The sequence below is a fragment of the Oryza brachyantha genome, chromosome 8, assembly GCF_000231095.2.
Source record: "Oryza brachyantha chromosome 8, ObraRS2, whole genome shotgun sequence".
Classification (NCBI taxonomy): domain Eukaryota; kingdom Viridiplantae; phylum Streptophyta; class Magnoliopsida; order Poales; family Poaceae; genus Oryza; species Oryza brachyantha.
The window spans coordinates 2374908-2402252 of record NC_023170.2 but is presented as its reverse complement, the minus strand read 5'-3'; the positions used below and the strand labels follow the sequence as shown (position 1 = coordinate 2402252).

The 27345-nt window shown below is 43.1% G+C and overlaps 3 protein-coding genes across 3 annotated transcripts; 2 read left to right on the top strand and 1 right to left on the bottom strand.

Annotated features, from left to right (window-relative positions):
* Window positions 1-987: 987 nt before the first annotated feature.
* On the top strand, window positions 988-6538 carry LOC102719412 (nucleolar GTP-binding protein 1). Its single transcript, XM_006659083.2, has 14 exons — window positions 988-1148; window positions 1749-1870; window positions 2780-2900; window positions 3021-3085; window positions 3160-3273; window positions 3415-3489; window positions 4164-4202; window positions 4407-4478; window positions 4645-4758; window positions 5194-5265; window positions 5365-5401; window positions 5787-5899; window positions 6068-6262; window positions 6363-6538. The coding sequence occupies exons 1-14, from the start codon at window positions 1010-1012 to the stop codon at window positions 6465-6467; spliced, it is 1383 nt and encodes a 460-aa protein (XP_006659146.1). The 5' UTR covers window positions 988-1009; the 3' UTR covers window positions 6468-6538.
* Window positions 6539-16058: 9520 nt separating this feature from the next.
* On the bottom strand, window positions 16059-20095 carry LOC102701571 (stomatin-like protein 2, mitochondrial). The gene is made up of 9 exons (XM_015840016.2): window positions 19909-20095; window positions 19541-19787; window positions 18374-18523; window positions 17938-17995; window positions 17763-17855; window positions 17605-17637; window positions 17021-17112; window positions 16864-16923; window positions 16059-16774 (listed from the first exon to the last, which is right to left on the bottom strand). Exons 1-9 carry the CDS (start codon window positions 20031-20033, stop codon window positions 16508-16510), a joined length of 1125 nt encoding a protein of 374 aa, XP_015695502.2. The 5' UTR covers window positions 20034-20095; the 3' UTR covers window positions 16059-16507.
* A 4217-nt stretch (window positions 20096-24312) lies between these two features.
* On the top strand, window positions 24313-26244 carry LOC102701290 (reticuline oxidase-like). Its single transcript, XM_006659789.3, has one exon. The coding sequence runs from the start codon at window positions 24313-24315 to the stop codon at window positions 25981-25983; it is 1671 nt and encodes a 556-aa protein (XP_006659852.2). The 3' UTR covers window positions 25984-26244.
* Window positions 26245-27345: the final 1101 nt, after the last annotated feature.

The window sequence follows — 27345 nt, the reverse complement described above, 5'->3', positions numbered from 1 at the left end:
TGTCGTCGAGCATGGCGAGCGCGCTGGCAAACCTGCCCTCAACCGTCGTCGCCTTCCCCGGTCATCGCTGCTACCCCCTTTCCCCACCGCCATCCTCACCTCCCTTCTCGACGCTGCGGCTAGTCGTCCCTCTCACCGGCACCATAGTCGACCTGCCGGAGCCGGACGGGCCTCATCCGCCACGTAGCACGCCGGCCGTGGCAGGCATGCCGCCCTCAACCGCCGCCTCCCCAGTCACCGCGCGCGATCGCCGCTGCCGTCCCCCTCACCAATGCCGGAGCCAGAGCCTCACGGTCCCTCGTTTGCCATGAAACATCCAACCCACGGCAAGCATGATGCGCTTAGCCACCACCACCGTTTCGCCTTTCCCGGTCGCCGGTCACTGACGACCCCGCCTGCCGCCTTGCCGCTGCTACCGGTGGGCGATGCCCTCTCTTCACCGGGAGAGAGATGCAGGATATATAGGGGTTGCTGGAAGCACACCGCCCTCGATCGCCATGGCCGTCTCGCCTTCCTAGGTCACTGGCCAACGATGACCTCGCGCGCGAAGCCTCGCCGCCGCCGTCCTCTCTTCACTAGGAGAGAGATGGAGGACAGGAGAGATTATGAGTGAGTATGACATGTGGGCCATATTTATTTTTTTGCCAGCTAAACGCGTAGTCAGCAGGAGGAGACTAGGTCAAAATACCATGTCAGCGAAACCACTCTTCCATACTGCCTTAGGACCTATTTTAAACGGGATTTATAAGTTTAAGGTCCAAATATTTCTGGTATTGCGGTTTAGGGGTGATTAAAAAACTCGACGTTAAGTTGAGGGACCTTCCGTGAACTTATTTCTTTGTTATTTGGGCGAGAAATTTCACAGATAGGCCCTTCACAGATAGGCCCAACAAGTACTGAAAATTATTTGGGCCTATTCGGGAAGCAAGGCCCACGAAATGGCTTCTTGTACGAGAGACGCTCGGGCTCGGCCGCGTTGGTGTGTGGTTTGATCCGGAGTTGCGTTGCGATGCGAGCGGTAGCGGGAGGCCGCGGCTTCCTCCTCCACCCGCGCCCGCCATGGCGAGCTCACGCGTCCTCTCCTCCTCCTCCTGCCGCCACCGCCACCGCGCTCGCGAGGAGGCTCCACCGCAGGCGGCTCCGTGAAGGTTGGTCCTTGTCTCACTCGCCTCTCCCATGGCACCCCCGCCCGGCCGTCTTCCTCTGCCGCCCCCCCTCTTTGGCGCGCCCGCAGGTTGTTCGACGAAATGCGCTGCCTCGGGGGTTAGGAGTTAGGACTGTTTTTGCTTGCGTGGGTCGCGCGCATGCTGCACCTGTGGCTGCTTCGCGAATCCCCTTCCGTGCGTTCCACTAGCGCGGAAGAGCTAGCGCGTGCGTGACGTATTGGTCATGGAAGAAGCCGTGTGATTTTCTGCTTAATGCTGTCTGCCGCACCAAGGAGGATACCGCGAGGATGTTTGGATTCTCGTGTAGTTCTCGTTCCTCCTCTTCCCTTGGCACTGATTGCCTGCTGGGACGTTCAATGAAATGCCCAGTGCAAACTGGAGCTCTCAGTCTGATTATGCTTGCAAGCGCCAGAACCTTTTTGCTGCGGCATACCATCTTGAAAGCCTTGAACTTTCATTGATCTAAAAAGCGTGTTAATAAAAGCAATTGAGCAGAGAATTACAGGGGCTGGGGAGAGGGAATCACATTATATATTCTGAAATAGCGTTCTGAACCTTCTGCGTTCCTTCCATGTAACTCAGGCATTTTGTCGACTCTGGAACAAGGTGTTTCTACAGTACATTTGTGCCGTTGGGTTCACTCTGCAACACGTGGTGTTACATTAGATGACAGATCACAGCCAGAATCCGTGAATGGAGCAACGGTATGTTGTTTTGAGAAACCTTCACTCGGCATGTTGATTTCATTGTTTTTGTGTCCTTAATCTGGGTTTCGGTGCATCCTCCATTGCTGAAATGCAATATATATGACTAATCCTGATTGCTCCTGCTTTGCACATTCAGTATTATGTATAGTTTGTTTACTTCAACCATAGTGTTGCTTGTTCTTACTTGCCAAGGGTTTCATTCGTCTGTTAAATTTTGAAATAGTGCTTAACTGCTGCTAAAAAAATGAATGTATGCTCCACTTCTTTTATCACCCAAACCTCTTGGTCTCTTGAACATGCTGGTGAACTTTTGTGTTTTCCGTTCTGGTCACTGATGCTCTGTTCCGATGACTTGAATGCTTTGTCCATAAAATATTACAGAAATCATGATGTTTATTTAGTACAGTTTGTGGGAGATAACCTGTGCATTTGCACATGATTTATGTATGTGTGCGTGTCTGTGCCTGTGCCTGTGCATGTGTAATGGCTGATTTTGTCCTCCCCTTAGTGGCTATAGCTATATGATATGAGTATATCACATTTACGGTGTTCAATAGTAAGTTGTGACTATTTGAGTTCTTTCATAACTATATATATCCACAAGAACCATTGTCCCGGAAGCTTAACCAGTTCTAAAGAACGATGAGTTGATTAGTAGCGTGATAATGTGCACTTCAGCAGATGCAAAACTGATGCTCCGTTTAGGGTGTAATTAGTTCATCAAACCACAAGCTGAGATGTACTTGGTACATGTCTGTAAGTTAACACTGTACATGAGTTCACGTGAGAATAATTTCCTCTGTTAGAGATGTTAGTTCCATCAGCAATTCAGCATATGTGCATATTTAATAGGATATACTATTGATTCCATTTACTTTCTATTTTGCTGATTACATTTGTTTTCAGTCCGACCTTGTTCAAAAGCAAGAGAAGGTAGGTGCATTTCAGAGAATACCAATGGTGATGCCAGCAACTGACATACTTATGTCAGCACAAAGAAAATCAAGAAATATACCACCTACAAAGGGTATTATTCCAGTAGCCATCTATTGTTCTTCTCTTTTTTTTTCCCCCTTTGAAGCTTCTAACACATTTCACATAGCATTCAGTATCACCAAGCTTGTTCTGCAATCCGTATGTTCTGTAGGTATAGCAAATATTGCTAAACGTGAAAGGAACAAAGGTGCAAAACAACTTGATGCTTTAATGAAAGTAAGCCCTCTGTTCTGTTGACCTGCCAATCAAAGCAATTCATTTAGGTTATTGACAGCAGTTTTCAAATCCAGGAAATTTCCGTACCTCTGAGGACGTATACAGAAAACTTCCCTAAGAGGAGGGATTTGCATCCCTATGAGAGATCTCTCATTGAGTTGACTTTTGGGGAGGGATATTACGAAAAGGTATATTCTAAAATAACTTGCCTCTCAATCAGTGCAAGCATCTTCAGAATTTATCTATTACTTATTCACTTGAAGTGTATTTTGCATGGAAGTTTGCATTGTTTGTTGAGTTATTATAATGTTTTAGTAGTGCCTTGGCAGGTTATAGGACGAGTGGATGCTCTCAGAAAAAAGATTAATTCTGTCGGGAAGCAACATGCTTCTGTCTGTTCTAAGGTTAGAGCAGGTGGCAATTACTTTTAATGCTAACTACAGTTTTTACACATGAAAATATTTATCCCTTGCCTTTAAGTATGTGGACTTGTTGAATTAAGCATTTAATATCCAATTACCGAGGTACTATGAATTTATGAAAATACAACTATCAACACCTCGAGCAAGAATTTTAGCGCACTGAATGTTCTGTAGATCTTTAACTGCAAAGCTAGTGGACAGTTGCATTCTGATAGGATAGGAGAGGAGTATGTAACAAAGGGTGAAGGTTTGGTGATTCTCAATGGTGAACACCAACATACTCATTAAGCCATTTTATAGAGGATTAGAGCAACATATAGCAATGTGCACTATTTTTTCTAATGTTCTAAACATTTTGACCCTGACCTTTAGCTGAACCCTATACCTTGTATTAACTGACACATGGTTTAGTGTTGGATTCTGTTGATGTTTGTCAAAGTCAAATTTCAATAAGACTAATCCTCTATTAAACAAACATCTGTTGCATGAGACCAATCAAATGTAATTCTTTTCAAAGTTGTAATACATTCAGTCATTGTAATATCTGTGCATGATGCATGAACTGTTGCAGACAAGTCCTTTAACTACTTTTGAAGATTCTTTCTTCTATCAAATAGCATATAATTTGATCCAAGTTGTATGTCTGACCTTGACAGTCATTAACGAAGCGTGAAGCAGAGGAGCGACTTAGCGAGGTTAGTTCATATTTGAGCAGACATAAACAAATGGCCTCAATTATTTCTGCCTTGTGTTTTATAGTTCTCCTGTTGGAATTTCCTAGCTTTCATGTTAGTTCCTCTCTCTCTCTCTCTCTCTCTCTCTCTCTCTCTCTCTCTGTGTGTGTGTGTGTGTGTGTTTGATGCTTTACTTATTTGCCTCTATGTATTATAATCTTCTAGGGACGGAAGAAACTTGAGGAAGCTTTCGAGCATGGGAAGTGGGTAATTGATGATTTAGTAAACATTGCAAAGGTAGGTTTGATAGCTTAATTTTTTGTAAATTTGAGGTGAAATTTCCAATTGAATGGTTATTATGTTTCATACTCTACTTTGGTTTACAATGTATTCATGCTTCTAAGACTTCTATTGCATTTATAGCATGGTTAGGCAAATCTGATTGATTGTATATCTATGTCAGACTTTGCGTTCTATGCCAGTTGTTGATCCACATATACCTACACTTTGTCTTGTTGGATCACCTAACGTGGGGAAATCATCATTAGTTCGCATTTTATCATCTGGGAAACCTGAGGTATGTATATCCCTGTATAATGCTTATCTGGAGTGCTGTTTGGTGGTAGATGCAGCTTCATGAATAACTAATATTGCTAGATGCAATTACATGAAGATTCTAACTTCTAGGTGGTTGTAGTCATCATTTTTGAATTATTACATGGCCATTGTTCTTGAATAGCAGTTTTGTGGCTCATGCTTCACTGAATATTGCTCTTATTTCTTAAAACATCTGCTCCCCCATTGCAAAACAATAAAGCAACTAAGCCCAAGTCTCTTTTGCTCAATCATTAGATTAATTTAGGGAAATATATAGTATTTGTTTCTAAATGGTGATTGTTATCTGCTTAATAACAGATGATTAATAATATCTCTATAGCTTTATTCTACTCTGTTTTCTATTTTCGATCTAATTTGGTACCTCCAATGCCTTATTCCATTCAGTTATTTTCAGGTCTGCAGCTACCCTTTCACAACAAGAGGTATTCTAATGGGACATATTGTATCCAATCATGAACGTTTTCAGGTTCAAAGATCTGCATTTCCAGTTTGAAACATATATACTTTAAAAAAAAATACCAAAGCTCTCCATCTATATGCCACTGACAAGCAAAGTGTTTTGTAGGTTACTGATACCCCAGGGCTTCTTACAAGAGATGATGGTGAGTTGTTAGTCTTCCCTTGCTGTTGTTATTTAATGGATTGATTCTGTATAGCTTTTGTAACGTTATTCATACTATCTTAGTGAAATAGGTTCCCTCTCACCCTGTGCTTGTTTAAAGAAAGATATTCATTTTTTCAATTTTTCATACAAATTGATATCTAGATTAAGATTTTTGCAATACTTGATTAGTATTAGCCTTTGTAGACTCTCCCTTGCTGCTTTCAAATATAACTTGTTGTTTTATATTCATAGGATGGGGGCCTTGTATGCTTTTCATTGCATTCTTAGCAAGTTTGTGTTGTGCTACTAATGAAGTAATGAGTGCAGAACAGACATATACTGTCGCATTTATTGTAATCTATTTCGATTTCTGTGGCAAACAGATGAGAGGAATAACATCGAGAGATTGACCCTCGCTGTCCTTTCTCATCTACCGATTGCTGTCCTGTATGTTCATGATTTATCTGAAGACTGTGGGACCTCAGTGGCTGATCAGGTACACTGTTTATTTAATTCATAGATTTTGTTGTATTCTGCTCATTCTAGCCCCATGTAAATTGTAATGTTGGCTTCTGAAGATCAAAGAGGCTGGACTGGCCAAATGACAAGTTTTCTGTTCTGACTTGAAGGTCGTTCTTTGCATATTTTTCCTTTCTTTTTGCAGTACATCACATACAAGCATATAAAGGAAAGATTCGGCGACCGCTTATGGCTTGATGTTATATCCAAATCTGATCTTTTGGGCAATAACATGTCATCGGAATCTGACGATTCTGATGATGAGATAGGGAGGTACAGACGATTCGGGCCAGAAGGTGCCATCCGAGTATCTGTGCAGGGCCAAGTTGGAGTAAAAGAGGTTAGCAATCAGCCAATCCTCATGGCATTGTCACTCGGAACCATCAATTCAGTACAACCAAGAACTTTGCTCTAGACTAACATATGAATTTCTCACACAGCTAAAAGAAAAGGTGCATCAGCTACTTACTTCTCAGATGGCTCGGATCAAAGTTGACACGATTAACAATGAAATCCAGAGAACTGATGATAATGTTCCTCAATAAACTTAGACAATGGAAAGATTTTGTGCATGGTTAAGCATCTCCAAGCGAATGTCAGTACTCAATTCCTTGAACTCTGTATTGGGTCTATCCAAAATATTATTATCTAAAAACTACCACCACCTCAAAGAAACTCAACTAAATTACCCTAAACGCATGTCTGCCTCAAATCTAGGAGACGAGAGGTGATATTAGATATACGAAAATAGTATAAATAGATTTGAGAACTTATTAGAGATATGTTTTACGGATTAAATCTAGACACCTCTTAAATATGCTTTATGTAAACCTTGTGCTCGTGCTGACAGGTGGGGTGCATCAAATCTACTGCAGTCTTGAATGCAGGGAGAAAAAAAATTCCACACGCAACTTTTACATGCAAACCGTAGTAGGCTGCGTTCGCTGTAACGTCTTAGAGTTTTACTCAAGCCAAAAATTAATTAAATAATATATTAAAAATAATTTGTTAATTAAAGTTCAAGAGAAAACCCAGTGTAATTTAATTTAATTAATAGGAAGCTTTTCGGAATGTTCTAAAATATTCTAAAAGCATTTTAAATGATTAACAGGATTTAAATTTAAATTGCAGTCAATAAAATTTGCTTAAATAAACCTAATAAAAATCGGTAAAATTGGAACCAATTTTTTTTTCCCTCAATCCTTTTCCCCCCTTTTTCCTACTTTCTTTTTCCCTTTTCTTTTCCCCTTTTTCTTTTTTTTCCTCCTTGGCCGAACTCTTCTGCCTCTCCCCGTGTGCACGATCTCCTCCTTCCCTCCAGCCGTGCACGATCTCCCCCTTCACCCCCCATCGTACTCCAACTCCTCCTCCCCTCCCGTGAACAGCCCCACCACCTCCTCTCACCGTAAAATCAATAAACAATTAGGACTCCAATTTTTATTCCTTTGAAACCTTATCTATTCCTTTTAATAGGAGATGAGTAACTAGATTTATCTCTAGCTCCCCCTATAAATACCCCCTACACCCTTGCCTCTTTTCCACGTCCACCTCTCCTGTGCACCTCCAGTCGCCTCTTGCGCCTCCGCTACAGCTGTGCCACCCCCTATCCAGCAGCTGCGCAGCAAGCCGCTAGTAGCCCTGCTGCATCCCTGTTCGCAGCAGCGAAAGCCGATCTAATTTGTCACCAATCTTCAGGTTCGCATATATTTTATTCTTGCGAATCAATCTAAATTAATCTACCGTTTAATCGTTTAGGTTTCCTATCCGAATAGCAAGGAACAACCGCATCCGTCACTGATCTCTCCACCAAACCTCAAGTTTGCATACGTTTTATTCATGCAAATCAATCTATAGTTAATCTACCAGGTAATTGCTTAGGTTTTCCAATCTAATAACTAGCGTGAGATTGATCTACGGTGCGGAATTCAATTTCGTACGTGTAGATTGGTTTTACGTGAAAGTCGTTTAGTTTCTAGTTTAGCGAGTCGTTAAATCTCAATTTAACGGGTCGTTAATTTCCGTCGTTGTTTCGCTAACAGTGCACGGTTTCGCGTTTCGGATCTAATTCGTCGTGTGAATCTATATTCACGCATGTTTTAGTTCTGTCATGCGAATCACGTCCTGTTCGCAATTTTCCGAGCCGTGGCCCAACTCGCGCTCGAAGTCTCCGCCTCTCTCCCTTCGGCCCCTCCTCTCCTCCCGCACGTGGGCCGAGCCACGGCCCATAGCCACCACGCGCGCGCCAAGTCCAAGCCACCTCCCTTCTCATCGGGACACCGACAGGTGGGCCCCACCTATCGGGGTCGTCCCCGTCCTCCGCTCGCCGTTGTGCCGAGCTGCGTCACGCCCTCGCCGGGGCTGCCGCCTCGTCGCGCATTGCGCTGCACCGCACGCGCGCAGCTTCCCCGCCACGCCACGCCACCGGCCTCTCCACGTCGCACCGTCGGCCGCACCCCTTGCCGCCTCACCTTGCCTCTGCTTGCGCCACTCTCCGCCCACGTTCATGTCGCGACGCCGCGCCTGTGTCGCCGTCGCTCTGGTCGCACCGTCGTCATGCGCCACTGCTCCGGTTGCGCCGTCGTCATGCGCCGCCGCTCCGGTCGCGTCCGCCGCTCAGCCGCCAAGCTGTGTCACCGCTTGGCCGACGCCACCACCTCACTCCTCCCTCGTGCTCCCGCTGCTCGCCGTCACCACCGCGCCACCCTCGGGTCGCCGTTGCTCCGCGTCACTGTCACCATCGCTTGGTCGCCGCGGCCGCTAGCGCGCCGTCGCCGCTTGGCCGCTGCCGCGTCTCCCCGGCCACCGCCGGTCCCTCTTCGCCTCTGCACGCGCAAGTCGCCGCCGCCGTCGGAGTGCGCCGCCTCTCCCCGATCCCCTCCCCTTCCTCTCCTTGCCGCTGCCGCCCCGCTCTCGGGCCAGCGTCACCTCGCTGTGCCGACCGCGTAGCCGCTCGCCGCTGCTCGACCGCTCAGCGCCGCGCCATGCCGCTCGCACTGCTGGTCGCCACCCTGCGCCCGTGCACCCATTCCGTCGCGCCACACCTCGCCGTGTCGCCGTGTCGCTGCGTCGCGCGCCGCTAGCCGCGCCGCGCCACCTCCGCCTCGAGCGCTCGGCCGTGCCGCCGGCCGTGCTCGCGCCGCCCTTCCCTCCTTTCCTCAGCGTCGCTTCGCCGCCGCCGCTTTCTGCGTGCTCGCCAACCACCGCGCCGCAACTGCCGGGCGCGCCTTCTCCGCATCCGCGTGCCGCCACCAACCACCTCCCCGCTTCTCCCGGCGTCGTCCCCTTTCCCGCGCCCGCTGCCAACGACCTCCCCGCCCTACGCGCGGCAGCCGCCACCTATAAATCCCCCTCTCCTCGAGCCGCCGCTGCGCCCATTGCCTCGCCGCCGCCGGCCGAGCTCGCGCCTCACCGCCAGTCGCCGTCATGGGGCCGCGTCATCACCCATTCCCGCTCGTCGCTGATGCGCCGCCGCCCTCCGCCCGCCGATGAGCCTCTCCCTTTTCACTTCGGCCGCCACCGCCGGCCGATGCGTCGTCGTCAAGCGCGCACGCTGTTTGCCGCCGCCGACGCACCTTCCCAACGCCTTCTCCTTCACCTCGTCGTTGCCGCTGTTCGCCGCCAGAGCGCGCCCGTCCACCGCCGCGTCGCTGATCATCCGTGTCACCGCCGCATCATGCCCAAGCGTCGTCGTGTCGTCATCGCACCGACACTACCGCCACTCCCCGCCATCGACGTCACCTCTGCGACGCCGTCCTGAGCCGCCGCCGGCCGCGCTTGGGTGCGTCCGCGTTGATGGTCGTCCTCGCCGCCGCGGCTCGCCTTGGTCGCTCCCCCTCCTCGCTGTTCATCGTCACGCGTTCCGCCGCCACGCCGACGTGTCCACGCCTTCGTCGTCACTGGTGAGAGCCCCAATTATTTCTCCCCATCTTCTTTCCTCTTCGTCGTCACGTCGTTGTTTTGCTGCCCTCGCCTTCCCGCGCCGCCGCCCCGGTGCATCCCCCTCCTCTTCCTCTGTGCGCGCGTCGCCCAGCCGTCGCCGGCGTGCGCCGCATTCGGTCTCCGCCGCCCCGGCCGTCTTCGTTCCCACCGCCGGCCTTCGCCGTGCGTCGCCTAGCACCACCGCTCATCGGTCGCCGCCGCCAATCGTCGGATCGTCATGCGCCACCGATCCCTCATGGCCGTTGCCGATCCCCTCCTTGCCCTCGCTCCCCGCTCACTCGCTAGCTCTCTCGGCCGTGTGCCATCTGGCGCCGCTGGCCTTCGGCCGCGCGCCGCTCGCCGCCGGTCTCCGTCCCCACTGTCGGCCGGCCTTCACCGCCATCCGCCGCAACAGTGGCGCCGGCGTCCTCCCTTCCTCTGTTCAGCCAACCCAGCCACCCTCCTCCTCTCTGCTCGATCTCTCTGGGTAACGGGTCCCACCCGTCACTCTCCCCTCTCTCTTCTCTTCCTTGTGGGCCCCCCATCAGCTCCCTTTCTCTCTCTCCTTTCGTGGACCCCGTTCATCAGCCTCTCAACCTCCTATCTCTCTCTTTGAGCCTATGACCCGTGGGCCCCACGTGTCATACTCCGACCCCTCTGCACATGCCACTGCCAAGTGGGCCCGGCCTATTAGCCGTCAGCCTCCCTCTCTCCTGTGCTGACGTCATGCCTCCGATTAATTGCAATAAATCATTAAGGTTTGCTGTTTAGTTTAAAAACACAGTTAATGTTCTAAAATTCATAAGTAATTCATCTAGTCTCCGTTTAGGTCCATTCAAGTTTCATTAAATGCAGAAAAATACCAAGAATCCATTAAAAATAGTTTCTTTCTCTGTTTCAGTAGTTTTATAGCCTGTTTTGTTTGTTTTGCCTTGTTTGTCGTAGGTTTTTCCCCGTCGCAGCGCCGTTCGTTCCCGAAGTTGTCGCCGAAGTTCCTCGTGGGTCTAAGCAAGGCAAGTGGCACCCTTCTTTGATCATATTGAACCTATGTTTATAAAATTCCCCGCTTTTACATTCAAACATGCGCATTGTATTCAAATGTATTTACTTTATTTATCTATTGGGCAATTACCTTTATACCCGTTGATCCCCATTTATTATTATTGTCATCCCGGGTAAATTTGACTAGAATTAGGGTTAGTCAATGCTTAGCCATGCTTAGTTCAACTAGCTCACCAATTAGTATTTAATCATCTGTTACACTTTGATAGACCTTTAATGGTTGTGATCATTATTAATATCCCGTTGAGGATTAATACAACTAAAATATTGCTTATGGTGGGCTGTGGGTGCATGGTTTTGAGAGTCGTGCCCATGGCAATTAATGACCGGTTCTCAGGAAACCCTGAAAGTCTTACATGTACTAACCACAAGCCAGAATGGGCAACGGTGAGACTCGTAATCTAGCTTGTCCCTATTCGACGTACCAAGGCAAGGGTGAGCGTAATGGAGTATGGACGGGCAATCGTGGTGTAACGAAAGCCTCTGCTGCTTCCGGATTCACCAAGGCACAAGAGGGGACTGCCCGACTTGGTGTAAAGGAGGGGGTGAAACCTGAAGTGCGGTGCGATTGTCTAGGGAGGGTTAGGTGAAAGGTCTTATCATGGTTTCCGTACTGAGGTATCGTGGTGATACGTTGGGAAATGGTAACATGCTTAGGAGCCATGTCTTGTGAGTAAAGTTGTACACCTCTGCAGAGTAAAACTCTTCGAATAGCTGTGCCCGCGGTTATTGGGCGAACCGACAGATTCACTGGGATTAGTTGAACCATTAATAACCTGATCAATCTTGGAACTGGTTTGACCCTGCGCAACGTGGTGTAATGTTGACAGTGGTTTGGGTCTGTCGCTACGTGGTGTAACGTTCGACAGTGGTCTGGGCCTGTTGCAACGTGGTGTAACGTTGAACAGTGGATGATTATTTTAAATGTTACTTTACTTTTATTTCAGTCTATTTTATTTACTGTTTTGCTAAATTACTGCAGCTTTATGCAATTTAACCTTAGCCTATTCCTTGATACCCTATTGCATTCATTATTCTCCTCTCTTGGGTGTTACTTGTTGAGTACGGTGGTTTGTACTCAGTCTTGCTTAATTTTTTCCTACCAGAGTAAGTGCCAGAGTTTCAGTCAGAAGATTTTTCCCGAGGTTGAAGTGAGTTTCAGTCCGCCGTCGAGAATGCCTGTGGTGTGGAGCCATCATCGTCAGTTGAAGCTGAAGATTAGATGGTTTAGTTTGTGTTCCTTTTCCGCTGCATTTTGATAGATAACTATTTTTATTTGTTTTTAAGTCGTGGAACTGTGTATTGATTTGTCATAGTGTGTACTCGGGCTGATGCCTGGACCGAGATTTAATACATGCTATTATTCAGAAATTTGGTGTAAATTTCTGGGCGTGACATTTGCCCCATTTGCTAAGAGCAAGTTTAATAGTATAACCAGCTGTAACCAATTTAATAGCTAATATATACAATAGTTATATACTATATAATTAATATTCGACCCTACCGCTTATACACACATGTGTATTCGAGTCCGTGCTACAACTGTCTATAAATCTGTAGCCCGCTGCTCTTCTCTCTTCTCTTTTATCACTTAAAATATGTTTATAGCTGGCTTATAGTCTGCAATTGTACTTGCTCTAAGTTAACTTAACCCCTCATTTTCTGCACGTACGCTTTTCAAACTACTAAGTGGTGTATTTTTTGCAAAACAAAATTCTATAAAAAAGTTGTTTAAAAAATTATATTAATCTATTTAATATTTTTTACCCCCTTCCTTACGCGCGGCCATAGTCTGTTATCTTTTGGCCCTATTTAGTTGCCAAGTTATGTGAGAAATCACGAGGCAATAACTCATATGTACTAATGATGGATTAATTAGGCTTAAAAGATTCGTGGATTCCTTTTTCTTTCTCTCTTTTTTTTTGCCTGCTAGAGTCTGGGAATCTTGCTTTCGGCTTCTTCGGATCACAGTAATTTTAGAAAAAACAGTATAATTCCTCTATTTTTCCTCTAAAAATTCTTCAAACCGAATAGATCCGTAGCTAGAAATACCCGCAAAGTTGCCTTCATCAGTTCCGGACCACTACCTGTAATATGGACGGAAAATTAAACAAAAGTTGTCCAGCCTATTTCACCCTCGCTATTTTCTAAGAAATTTCACGACTGATCACAAACACGCCAATGGATCATCCATCACGGAACAAAGCAAAGTCATCATCCACCTTCACAAAGAAGAATGAGCTCCAAACATAGGAAGTTTGGTAGATTTTATTACTATATGCAAAATTCCTATGAGGATCTTCTGACACAAATGATTGAATGATCCGTTCTATTATTTCCTTTCAACTTTCTATGAATTAAGCAAAATAAACATGAGGTTCTACTTCCTGTTTTCTTTTTTCTATAACTCTAAATTCATGTGTTCCTCTTATGTGACACTTCTATCTACCTTTACTGCACTGTGAGCCACCGTTCCACTCCAAATACAATTATGTTAAAAAATCTGATGGTTACTACTTATTCCTAAATATATTCAATTGTAACCAAGTGCTATAACTTACTATAAGTTTTAGTTATATATTATTTATTAATTAATTATTAATTTGGCTTTTTAATTAAAAAGCCAAAGACATAATGACTCGTCCTGAAATAAGGTCATTTTTTAGTTTTTAGATAAATGTTTTGACTCTTCGTCTTATTTGAAAAATTTTTGTTATTTGAAATTTTTTACGATTAATATTTTTATTGTTACTAGATGATAAAATGTAAATAGTACTTTATACGTGACTAGTTTCTTTAAGTTTTTATACAAATTTTTTAAATAAGATGAATGATCAAAGCATTCGACGCAGAAATCAAAAAACGTATTAATATACCAAGTTAACAGTTGGATCGGTTGGAATGCGGAAGAAATAAAAAGAAAAAGAAGAGAACTACGTGAGGGAGGGGTTAATAAAAATGTCAAAACGAAAAAGAACGGTCAGATATTAACTAATTTAGTTTATTTGGCCAACTAACTATTTTTAGGACCTAATTTTTAGGCTTGTGTTAGAGTTAGGGATAATTTGTAGGTCATTATTTTTTAAAGGCCTCTAATACAGAAATTTTAGGACTTGATTTTTAGTCTCTATTAAAGATGATCTTAGGGCACTTTGTGCATCTTTGATGGAGTTGCCCAGAGTATGCTAGTAGTAGGACATTTATAACCCATAACACTAGATATGGTTTCTATAAACTTCTTATCATCAAGAAACTAGTACTACACACTACTCTTCCAATACAAACACCACTATTGTACACTTAAATTTAATACTACTTATCTCACATGATATCTTGGATGTTATGTAGAAACTATGTCTCATGTCTTGACATAGTTTCATTCTCTTTTTTCATTTATTCACTTGTCATATCATTTTTCATCCTATGTGACAACTTATTTAATGCTATAGACACCATACTAATCATTGGATTGAAAATGCTCTTGTTGTTGGGCTCATTTCTACCTGTTCTATACTTGTATTTGGAGTTTGGATCCTCTATCCGTAATCAGGTTTCTTTGTTGCAAAGAATACTATGGCTACAGCTTTGTAGCATGCCAAAAAGAGAGAGAATAAAAGTACCAACACATTTACTTCGTTATATCTCACACGTCCCGGGTTCCCAGCAGAAACATAAAGCATGATGCTGTTCTTTTTCAGTTTTTGGACGAAGGATTGTCTGATTTTTGTGATATATGTTTAATAGTGTAATCGATACAATTAGCTACTCTAAATTTAAAAAACTATTTTACAAAGGTGAGATGATAAACTTTTATAAAGAAACATTCTATAGAAAATACATCACTTATAACAAAAAATACACCATTTAATAATTTGAGAATTACGTATGTGAGCTAAGCAAAAGTACATGAGAAAAATTTCAAATTAAAGAACGCTGCCTTGGTGCCCTGCCCAGACCGAGGGGGTGTTCAGATGGCAATCTTTTTTGGGCATAAATGTTATATCGGACATTTGACCGGATGTTAAAAGGGGTTTTTGGACACGAATGAAAAAACAAATTTCACAGCTCGCCTAGAAACCACAAGACGAATCTTTTGAGCCTAATTAAGTCGTCGTTAGCACATATTAGTTACGGTGGCACTTATGGCTAATCATGGACTAATTAGTCTTAAAAATTTCGTCTCACGATTTCTCCCATAAATGTGCAATTAGTTTTTAGTTTTTTTAGTTCATCTATATTTAATGCTTCATTTAGATGTTCAAAGATTCGTTGTGATGTTTTTTAAAAAAAAATTTGGGAACTAAAAAAGGCCTGAGTCAACATCAGACCACTTTCTTAAACGCTGCTTCCGCTCCCCAAAAAATCTTCAATGATGCAATTTATTACTTCATTTATTGTTCTTATCCAATAATACTGTATTCCTAAATTTTAAATTTATTTAACAAAAAAGTATTCATAAAATATCAGTTATCACATGAATCACCTTATATTTAAATCTCTACCGATTTTACCCTTACCTACATCTTATCTCTATGGTGCTAAAACTTTATTTCTACTAGGAGAGAGACCATAAAATTCTGATTTAATGAAAGCATTTAAATCATTTACATTGGCAAAGGCCATACAATCTTTCATATTATAATATATTCTGCCTTTTCTATATTAGTGCTAATAAATCTGAACACATATATAAAATATATTTATTAATAATAGACAAATCTAAATAGAAACAGAATAATAATAATAATAATATAAAACAGAGTATAACGAGAAACAAAAAGAACCAGACTCATGAGCAAATTTTAATCTCCTAAAACATATTTAGCAAACTAAGAATAATCGAGTCCTCAACAGTATAAATAAGAAATGCAGAAGGAGAAAACAAACAAAAAATAATTTATAATTAAAACTTTTATATATATGTTCTTAGCGATTTAAAAGACGAGATTAAAAAATAAACTATGATAAAAAAACCGCAAAATTATCTCCAAATTTAAGATTGAAAATTCAGTTTTTGCCCAAAAGTGGAAAGATGTGGATGCAGGTTGATGCCCCTGCAGACTGAAAGATCCCATGGCACAATGCAACGCTAACATATCGAACAACGAAAGATGCATCGATCAATCCATTCAATCAAATTCACAACTTGCAACAAGAAAACTTGATAAAACCGAGCCAATAGAAACACTCCTGAATCAGAGCGCAAGCAAACTTGTTAAATTTGATCCAGAAAAAGAAAAGCTCCCAGAATCAAAAGCGGCCATCAGCCGTTGCCGTCATGGTTGAACTTGTTTCATGAACGACAGATAATCCTTGCATTTACAGAAACAGACTTGCTGCTCAAAGTGACAAGAACGAACCAAAGCTATCCCAGGCCATCCTTAGCAGGAACCAAAACCTTTCTCCCAGTCGGCTCCCAGAAACCAATGTTGCGTTAATTTCCTACCATCCTAAAGCCATCCCAATACCAAAACGTTTCCCAGATCAAGTGTCGAAACTCAGAAACATCTACTGCTACTACCTAGTCTTTTCACTTACAGTTCCATGCTCGTAGAAACAGTGGGCAAAAAAAGAGGGGCTCTTCCCGGTACTCGAACAGGACGACTCAGAGATTGTCCTTGTTGCGGCGCTGCAGCGAGAAAGTCTTGTCATGGTCTTCAGGCATGTCGGGCGATGGCATCCCACTGCTTAGTGAAGGTAGATCGGTGGTGTCAATCTCTTCCTCCTCTGGTTCTTCCTCCTCCAGGGCTTCTGTGAGGTGCCTCCCACTCTTCAGGCTGTTGGTCTGACAGATGTTCTTGTATATCTGGAGAGATTGAGCAATGAGGGATGATGGGTTGCCAGCGTCACTTGGAAGGAGAATCGTATTGTTCTGCATTTCACAGAGATCAGCATTGCATCAGTACTTTGCAAGTCACATTACGGACTGTAGAATATGGAAACATAGCTTCAGAATCTCACCTTTTTGGCCAGATTAGCAAATGCCTTCATGTACTGTTCAGCGACTCTCAGGTTTGCAGCCTAGAACAAGTGAGCGAATGAATTATAAGCATAGTTTTGATATAGAGCTTAGACATAAAACAGCATGCTGTTAAATTGTCTCAACAAATCATGATACCTCAGTGCTGCCTTTAGTCCTCATTGCCTCAGAAACCAATCTGATTCCTCGAGCAGTTGCTTCAGACTTTGCAAGAATTGCTTCAGCCTCACCTGGTATTCATTACAGAAAGTAGTTTTAGCATTAATGTGTAGATAATCCTTTGATTCCCCATCAGCAAAAAACACAAACAAAATATTCTGGAGTTTTAAACCAAAATATAGTCAAGTGCAGTGATCCCATCTCCCTAAGTGAAGGTAGTGGTAAAATAATAGAACAAAACAGAGATGCAAACTGAAGAGAAACATTTCAAAAGTGAGTAAGATGATGGCAGAATAGATGGAACAAACAGATAGATACAAGACAGGTTACAATGAGTTACATGGGAAATGGAAAGATCATCAGTAAGTATAAAATGATGGCAGAATAGATGGAACACACAGAAGGATGCAATCTCACAAAGTTTACAGACCATGATATATGAATATGAAATGATGGAAGGATAAATGAAACAAACAGATGGAAGCATGCAGAACGTATTTGTAGACCATTTTATCATGGAGAACATGGAAAATGGAAAGATTTAGAATGGACACGTCACATACCCTTGGCACGATTTGCCTGATCCAACATAGCTCCTGGTAAGATCAAATGAATTATGTCAGTCAGGATTTCATCTTCAACACACTACAATCCAATAGTGCCCTTTCAAGCAGGCTAAGACAAATCATGTTACAAACTTAAGAGAAATTGCATTCATCACCTTCTGACTCAAGGATTTGAGCACGCTTTTTCCTTTCTGCTTCTGCTTGCATCTCCATAGCCACCCTAACGCCACGTGGAGGAGATATATCCCCTGCATAGTCAATTATTAAACATCAGAAATATTACAAGAGACAGCTATATAACTCAACAGTTCAGAAGCATAAAGGGCGTACTGATCTCATAACGGAGACACTTCAGTCCCCAATCAGTTGCAGCCTCGTTTATCGATCTCTGCCAGACAAATGAGGAAATTACATCAAAGGCAATGCATAGAACTTACAAATATGATGAAAAGAGATGAAAGGCATGAGGTAGAGTACGGACAAACCAAAACTATCATTGGACAACAGATACTATATAAGACATTGAAGGAGAATCTGTACGATTATATTCTTTTCTCTTGACTGAGGTATCATATATATCACTACTTAACAGGAGCCATAAATTGGAAGCCTTAACAGAACAAGATTGGAGAGAGATGGAAATTAACACATGAACAGAGTAGATTGCATATTTAAGTACTAAACCTGTATGCATTTTTATCCACAGTAATTGGCATGGTATGGGAAGCAGAACAAAGTAAATTATAATGTGAATAAGATGCTATACCACAATCTTCTCATTTAGTGTGTCCCTCTCCTCAAAAGTCTTGTCTAAGGTAATCTTTCCCAGCTCACTTCTCATTGTTGTTTGGGCAAGCTGCATAACTGCAAAAATTGGATTTTCCACGCCATATGAAGCAAGGTAGGGATCAACAATCTGCAAAGTTCACGACAACCAAAGAAAGTAACAGTTATACCTTGCAAGCAACAGGCCCTAATTTATAGAAAGCAGACAAGTGGGTATGAGAAATCCCATGTTCGGGTAAATTATCACAAAGCAGTCATTTATTATATAGTAGTACATCTTAGCTACAATGCTGACTGTTTTGACATTTACCACTTGGATCATTAGCATAAGAAGTTAGTTATACAAAGAAAGAATTACCTGCCCAAAATGAATACTGATTATGAGTTTATTATGGCAGGAGGATCAACACAGATGTAATAACAAAACCAAGCTATACAGAAGCTTTATGGCAAAACATAGAAGGATTTTGTCGATGGAATAAGCTTGCTTACAGGCAAACAATCAGAAAATAGAACCAAACCACCAACCTAATGGCATTTGACCAGCACTTAATTACAGCAGCAGACAGGTTCATCACACACAGATTACTGTTTATCGACCACTCACAATGACAGCGAGATCTTCTACTTGCCTCCAATAGGTCATCCACAAGGCAAGGGAAATAAGCTTACACATATGTGCTCACAATAACTCCTAGCAACTCACAATGTATTTTCCAACCTATATCCCTAGACACCTAAAACTAGGATATGGGCGGAACAGCATCTATCAAATCCAACTGATACGGTATGCTCTGATTAAAAGCCACCAATGCAAACTGCAAGACATGCATTGTAGCAATGAAATTTGCAAAGTAGAATTTCCACACATTTTGCCAATCCTTACCAATACAGTAAGCAATCAAGCACAACATCTACAACAGGGAAGGGAGACTCTATATCACAAAAATTCCTTGCAATGCAGCATAATCACACGCCCTCATCCAGAGCACCAAACCTGAGCATCTAAATTTCGAAATCCTAAGCGCAACTCAGGTCACACTAGCAATTTCGCGAGCTCGATCACCCGCACAGCACCCTCGGACCACCACAACGCGTTGCGTCTACCAGCAGCAACCAGAAGTAAGAGCGCGAGGTATAGATATACCTTGACGTAGAGGACGCCGTCGATCTGGATGGAGACGTTGTCCTTGGTGATGGCGGACTGGTCGGGGATGGGGATGGCCTCCTCCTTGAGCGAGTGGACGTAGGCGATGCGGTCGACGACGGGCACGAGCACGTGGATCCCGGAGCTGAGCGTCTTGAGGTACTTCCCGAAGCGCTCCACCACGAACGCCTTCTTCTCCGGCACGATGCTGACCCCCCAGTTCACCGGCGTGCTGAGCGCGTCGTACCTGCAAGCAAAGCATGAGAAGCAGGAGAGCAGAGACAAAACCCAACGTCAACCCCCTCCCTTCCACTCCACACCATCCGAACCAAACCCAAAACGGAGGAGGATGAGGAGGCGGCACCGACCGGGAGACGTCGTCGCGGGAGTAGTAGCGGGAGAAAGAGCGCGCGGAGGCGGGGCCGAGCGAGCTGGGGCGGAGGAGGAGCAGCTGCCGCGCCGGGCCGACGGATCGCCGGAGCAGCGCCGCCATCTTCCTCGGCGGCGGCGGCGGCGATGCGGAGAAGAGGAGAGGAAATGGGAAGGAAAATTAGGAGGGGGGGGGGGGGGTTGGGACGTTGTCTGTCGTGTGGACTTCTCGGTGTGCGCGTAGCAGTTGGCCGGACCAACTTGTATTGCAAGAATGGCTCGGGAAATAGGAACAGATCGAATGGGAAATTTGGATATGCAAATGCTACGTGCACCCCGGCTTCTTAGGCGAGTCGCGCTCGCGTGACGGGAAGCGCTACGTGGGCTGTGGGCCGTATCTGTTAGTTTGGGCCTGCACGGAGAAGTTCTATGGGCCTTTCGCCCCTCTGGGCCTTGCTGCATTTTTTTTTTGCTTTTGAGTCCTTCGATAAATATGTAGTGCAAATGAGTAGTATGCTTTCAACTTTCGATGGATTGTATTTAACAAAGTTTTCTCAGAAAATACTCTAATTTTAACTTTGGATGGTATATATTGTGCAGGGGCTTAAGAATTAACACACGAATTTAATTTTGGAAGAGAATTTAACACATTTTTCTTTCCCATTGCACATCAAACTAAAAAAGAGGTCCACATTGTCAGATTAAAAAAGGCATGCAAACCATAGTGCCTTAATTTTTTAAGATGCAGGCCATAGATATCACCTTATGAAAAGAACATGTATTTCTCGATGCGGAAGTTTGGAGTCTAATAACCGTATCTTTTGGCTACTTGGTTATATAGACCATATTCTTCTCAACTACTATATAATATTTACTCTATTTCATATTATAAGACTTTCTAAGTTTATCTAGATTTATCTATGTATCAATATATATCTTTTATATATATATGTCTAGATTCATTATATGTGATAAAATCAGAAAGTCAAAGGGAACAGTAGAAATTATGAAAATGAGCAACTAGCCTGCAAATTTGGGCGTGCAGCGTGCTAGATGTTCAGAGCATGTAGCGTTGGTACTTGGTCATGTCTCCAGGCTCCGTCCGTCCAAATATATAACATGTATGGGATCATACATTTTTTGCAAAAATTAAAGGGAGTGGGAGAAGAATAAATCATAGTGTAAAAGTGATGATTTGGGACTAAAAGTACAGAAGGGGATGGTTAGGATAACAAACTAGTACAAAAGTTTTTAGGTGGAGAATAAATTAGTACTCCCCGTTCCATAATTCTTATTGTTTTGGATAATTTTATGATAGAAACTTGTAAACTTTATTAGTTTGAAAACACTATGACAACATACTTAGATGAGTCATAAAGGGTGTGTTAATAAAAATAAAAATTATATATATATAAGTAGAAAATTACACTCAAATATATATTTAGAAAACCGTGACATTGTCCAAACCAACATGAATTATAAGGAGTATGTAAGTTGTAAAGTTGATGGATATGAAATAAAGTGCTATATTTTAGGCAAAGCATGAGGGCAAAATCTCTTACATATTTGGACGCAGCCAGTAGTAATTAGCAGGATCAACTTATAGTATAAGGATATACTTCTTCTGCAGATGACGTTGTTGAATTTTTTGACACATATTTGATTATTCATCTTATTAAAAAACATATAAATATATGAAAATGTAAGTTATAACTGATATACATTTAATAATAAATCCAATTACAATAGAATAAATATTATTTGAGTTTTTTTAATAAGATGAATGTGTAAACATGTGCTACAAAATTAAGAGCATCATCTATTAAACGGATGGAGTAGTTTTTAAAGAGGAAGGGATCAAGATCAACCCCAAAATTAGGATTAGAAAATGCTAGTGTGCTGTGTCATCTTTACGGCTTTACCTCAGTAGAGCCCTGCATGCACAACTATATGGGGCGCAACTATATACGGATTTGGAGTCAGGCCCAAAAACACATATATGGCCCTCTGAGAAGGTTTCAGTGAGTCAACCCAAACTCATAATAAGTCGTGACTTGTGCAGCTGGAGAATGGCCTTATAACGTTGTATTAGAAATAACATGTATAATAGATTAGCTATAGTATTTGTTTTAATATTTTTATATCTATTTTTAACTTATTTATGTAATGCATATATCATGGACTACGAGTAGAATTAGTTCTTACGTGGGAGGCAATACTTTTTTTTTCTTTACTCTTCGCTCCGTAGGTTTATAGTTGGCTTATTATTATTGTACTAGCTGATGCTGCAATTATGCGTGTGTTGTTATATGAGCCGTCATGAGTAAATTACGTTATGTGTACCGTATCCTTCTGGAATTAACTAATTAAATTGCGTCATCCAATCTTGAAGAATGAACGGCCTTTTTTTTGTTTTTTCTTATTCGTCTATTTGCTCCACATTTCGGAAATTAAGTTTTCTAACAATAAATTACTCTACTACATTAGACCACTTTGTTTTAAGCTATATGCTTTGATTTTATTTTGTAAATATTTAATATATTTTTGTAATTAAGTAGATAATGATCAGCAACAATAATTTACTCAATTTAAATGCTTCCTTAGTGCATGTCATATATTACCTACGCTTTACGCTTTAGGTTATAAGATGTTTTGTCTCTCAAATATAGCGAGATACAAATACAGAGAGATAGCAACGAAAAAAATAAAAAAAATTATAATTAAAAAAAGATGAACTACTGTAATATACTTATCTCGTCGTTGGACAAGACAATCAGATCGAGACGATGACTACTACGTCAGGATATATATGTCATATCGCACATATTTTGTAAAACTAAGCCACACAGCAAAACAAAAGGATGACATGCTGAATAAAAGAAAATATATGTACACTTGGCATGCAGGCCATCATATGAAAAAGTGAAAACAACTAGCGAATAAATAAACTTGGTCCTAATTAAAAGGGCTTTTATTTTCTTACTCTTGTAGCTCAATCAATCCTTCTCTCTTGTGTGTGATAGCTTTAAATAGTTATTTATAATTAGGGGTGATTATCAACATATTTGTAAACAAACAATAATTTGTGAATAAAAATTTTATATGCATGTTTTGAACGGTCAAAGCTGAAAAATAAAATATGATGAAAAAACCGTCAAATCAATTCCAAATTTAAGGTTAAAATACAAATTTTGGCCTATAAGTATAGGTAGAAGTGAAAATTTTGGCTAATCATTTTGAAATCTTGTATTGTTTGTATAAGAGGTGAAATGTTGTATTGCAATAACCTGGATTAAAAGAAAGTAGTTAATGACAACTTGACTATCTTAATTCTTAATAACAAACAACATTATTTATCTATTCAATGTATATTAGGATAGATCGAAAAAAATGTAACTAAGTTTTTTTATGGAGCTCATTCATCAGAGAAAAAGATAAGATAGAGTTATATATGAAATATTGTGTTTACAAGAAACATAAAATACAAGTTGTATGTGAAATTGAATGCTATTTTTAAAATCTCTAGCATAGAAAAAAATTTATGTTAGAAAATATAACTTAAATCATAGTCTAATATTTCTTTAGCTCCGTGTAAAAATATGCTTAGTGATCTATATAATCTGGTCCAATTAATCGTCTCCTATTGTATTTGCCACGGCCGTCTAGCTCAAGTGGATCGCGCCTAATTAATCACCCGTTGCCGGCCGCTAATCGTAATATACTCAAAACAAGGCGGTCAATACAAAGTTCCTCCCCTTCATTATTAATAAATCACATTAGATTATTTGTTCTAAGTCACTTTGAATTGGTTCTAACTTCATACCCAAACCCTTTGAAATTTAATTAGATTTATAAAAAAAAAATATAGCAACACTTTCAACACAAAATAGATATACCATTAAAATTTATCAAATGATGGATTTAGCAAAACTAATTTAATATCGTGAATATTAGTACATTTTTTTATATGAGTTTGATTAAACATAAGATATGTGACTAAGCGGACGGAGCACGAGCAGGGGCGTATTTGGCATGAGGGAGTACGATCAGGGGCGTATTTGGCATGAGGGCAATGTGGGCTGACCCCTCTATCCCCGTTAAAGTTATTGTAGCCCGCACGAAATTTTCCTAAAATTTTATGGCAAAGACTCTATCTAACTTGTTCAGATCCCTATAATCTCGTTGCTAGATCTGTCACTGAGTACGAGCTAATCCTACTTAATTACCTATCGTTTTCTCGTGATTAATCAGTTAACCACCTCCACGTCGCGACAAAAACGTAGCTCCATGCTCACGTAGTACGTATAAAACCCCACACACCTCGTCACTCTTCTTCCACACTTCTCTAGCTCACCTCGGCTCAGCTGCTTTGATCGATGGCTTCCGTCTCGATCCATCCATCCATGGCGATCGCCATCGCCGCCGCCTTGCTGTGCCTCTTGTCGCTGCTCGCCGTGCACGCTGCCGGCGGCGCGATGGAGGCCTGCCTCGCGGCCGCCGGTGTGCGGAACGTGACGGCGCGCGGGGCGGCCGCGTACGACGCCGCGCTGCGCGTGCCGGCGCAGAACCTCAGGTTCGTCGACGCGGGCGACGGCGTGGCGAGGCCGGCGGCCGTGGTCGTGCCGGCGTCCAGGGAGGAGCTGCGCGACGCCGTGCGGTGCGCGCGTGTGGCGGGGCTGGCGGTGCGGCTCCGGAGCGGCGGGCATAGCTACGAGGGGCTGTCGTACACCGGGGAGGTGGACGGGGGGTTCGTCGTCGTCGACCTCCTGGCGCTCGACCGCGTCCGCGTCGACGCCGCCTCGCGCACGGCGTGGGCGGAGTCCGGCGCCACGCTCGGGCAGGTGTACCACGCCGTCGCCGCGGCGAGCCCGCGCCTGGCGTTCTCGGCCGGGTCGTGCCCCACCGTCGGCTCCGGCGGCCACATCGCCGGCGGCGGGTTCGGCCTGCTGTCGCGCAAGTACGGCCTCGCCGGCGATAATGTCATCGACGCCGTGCTGATCGCCGCCGACGGCAGGGTTCTCGACCGCGCCGGCATGGGCGAGGACGTGTTCTGGGCGATCCGCGGCGGCGGCGGCGGCACGTGGGGCGCCGTCTACTCGTGGCGCCTCCAGCTCAGCCCGGTGCCGGAGCGCGTCACGGCGTTCATCGTCAACCGCCCCGGCACCGTCGAGTCTGTCGCCCAGCTCGTCGCCGCGTGGCAGCACGTGGCGCCATGGCTTCCCGACGAGTTCTACCTCTCGGCGTTCGTCGGAGCCGGCTTGCCGGAGCTGAACCGGACCGGCATCTCGGTCACGTTCAAAGGGCTGTACCTTGGGCCGAGACACGAAGCTGTCGAGATACTGATCGCGAGGTTGCCTGAAATCGGGCTATCGGATCTAAACCCGATAGAGATGAGTTGGATCGAATCAGTCGTCTTCTTCTCGGGTTTGCCTCAAGGGAGCACCCTATCTGATCTTATGGACAGGGTGCTCCACAAGAAGAACTACTTTAAGGCCAAATCAGACTACGTGCGTCGTCCGATACGGATCGATGAACTAATCAGAGCTATCAATCTCTTATCAGTGGAGCCTAAAGCGTATGTTATCTTGGATCCGTATGGCGGGGTGATGGATCGAATCGGGTCCATGGATCTACCATTTCCACATAGAAAAGGTAATCTTCATGGTATCCAATACATGATTGAATGGACGACACATGATGATGACCACAGAGAGGAGTATATGAATTGGTTGTGTCGATTTTATGAGTTCATGGAATCATATGTAGCGAATAGCCCACGCACCGCGTACATAAACTACATGGATCTCGACCTAGGCATGAACAACTGGTCCAATCTCCAGATGTTTGGTAGCCACGAAAGCCCTAACCCAGAAGTCGAGGCAGCAAGGGCTTGGGGTGAGAGATACTTCTTAGGAAACTATGATCGATTGGTGCATGCCAAGACAGCCATTGATCCGGAGAATGTGTTCCGTAACGCACAGAGTATCCCGCCGCTTGGGAGCCCGAGGATGACTAGGACTCCACGTGGCATCTCACCCAAGGTCACATGCAATGACACGCTTTATGATAGCTAGGAAGGAAACATACACTCATGCATTGACAAAATATGCTCGTGTGGCAGTGTTTTTAATTAATTTTTGATTTTGATTTTTGGCATGTTGCTTTCGTATGGTGCCGCCCAAAAGGACGAGCCGTGTTTGTTTTGGGTACAAATGGTGATTTGGATTGGTAGAGATAGGAGAAAACGAGAGGCTGCATTGTTATTTGGTTTTTGCCTCCATTGGTGAAATGATCACGGTCATATCAAATGATTAAGAAATGGAACAATGATAAGCTCGTTAGGAGGTTTTTACTTATGTGCCATTAAAAAAATGGTGCATGCCTCTGTGCCACTAAAAAGTTCAAGCCTCCCTCTATACCATCGTCGAACTTTATCGCGTCCTCCATACCACTCCGTCCATTTTTGCTTCTAACGATGGGTAACAGTGTATCAAAATGACTTAGTTGCTCCTAGGTGTGAGAAATCATTTTAACAAGTTGTTTTTCTTCTGACATTTGGAGATTATGTTTGGTTGGTTGTATCTATCAAATATATGATATATATATATATATATATATATATAAAGATGTCAACTCTTCGTTGCCGTTGCGCATCGAGTGAGAGGAGAGTGACACAGGCTGTTAAATGGGCAAGATGGATATTTTTCCCGCCTGGGCCCACATGTCAGAGCTAAATTCTAACAGAATAGCGACGGAATGGCATGGAGGACGTGATAAAGTTCGACGATGGTATAGAGGAAGGCTTACTTTTTAGTGGCACAGAGGCAGACACTATTTTTCTTAATGACATACAGGTAAAGACCTCGTGGATTAGTTAGCTGGATGAACTCGGCAGAATATTCTCACATTCCTATTGATACCATGCATGCAAAATAGGAGAAGACGTGTGGGACTCATTGCCGGTGTGATAAACCATTAAAATTAAATTCTGAGAAGCAACTATTGAGAAGTTAGTTTTAGAGCATGGGAAAAAAATGAGTTTCGTAGATTATAGATTTTAATTTATTTTCTGGATTTTATAGCTATAAATTCTCAGAAAATATTTCTGAAAAAAAATGTCCTTAGGCTCCTTATGGTGGAGCATGTATATTCAGGTTTTGAGTCAAAACCTTCGACTGAGTATTGAGGGTGTTTATATAGCTAATTAATATTTCAATAACACACATTGTATCCATTGACAGAGGTAGGCCGCGTTCGTTTGAGTAAGAGTACGTGTTAGTTATTCGGTTCAGAAAACGTATTAATAGATTAGTAAATAAATAAATAATTAATAATTATATAAAATATAAAATAGATTAATATGATTTTTTAAAACAACTTTCCAAAAAAACCTATAAAAAATATACAGTTTAGCAATTCGGGAAACAAGAATGTGG

Coding starts and splice junctions, on each gene's coding strand:
- LOC102719412 (XM_006659083.2), top strand. CDS start 1,010: ATGCGAGCGGTAGCGGGAGGCCGCGGCTTCCTCCTCCACCCGCGCCCG. Junction 2,901..3,020: donor AAATATACCACCTACAAAGG/GTATTATTCCAG, acceptor TATGTTCTGTAG/GTATAGCAAATATTGCTAAA. Junction 3,086..3,159: donor AACTTGATGCTTTAATGAAA/GTAAGCCCTCTG, acceptor TTTCAAATCCAG/GAAATTTCCGTACCTCTGAG.
- LOC102701571 (XM_015840016.2), bottom strand. CDS start 20,033: ATGGCGGCGCTGCTCCGGCGATCCGTCGGCCCGGCGCGGCAGCTGCTC. Junction 17,996..18,373: donor CACTAAATGAGAAGATTGTG/GTATAGCATCTT, acceptor TTTGTCTGGCAG/AGATCGATAAACGAGGCTGC. Junction 16,924..17,020: donor GGACTAAAGGCAGCACTGAG/GTATCATGATTT, acceptor CACTTGTTCTAG/GCTGCAAACCTGAGAGTCGC.
- LOC102701290 (XM_006659789.3), top strand. CDS start 24,313: ATGGCGATCGCCATCGCCGCCGCCTTGCTGTGCCTCTTGTCGCTGCTC.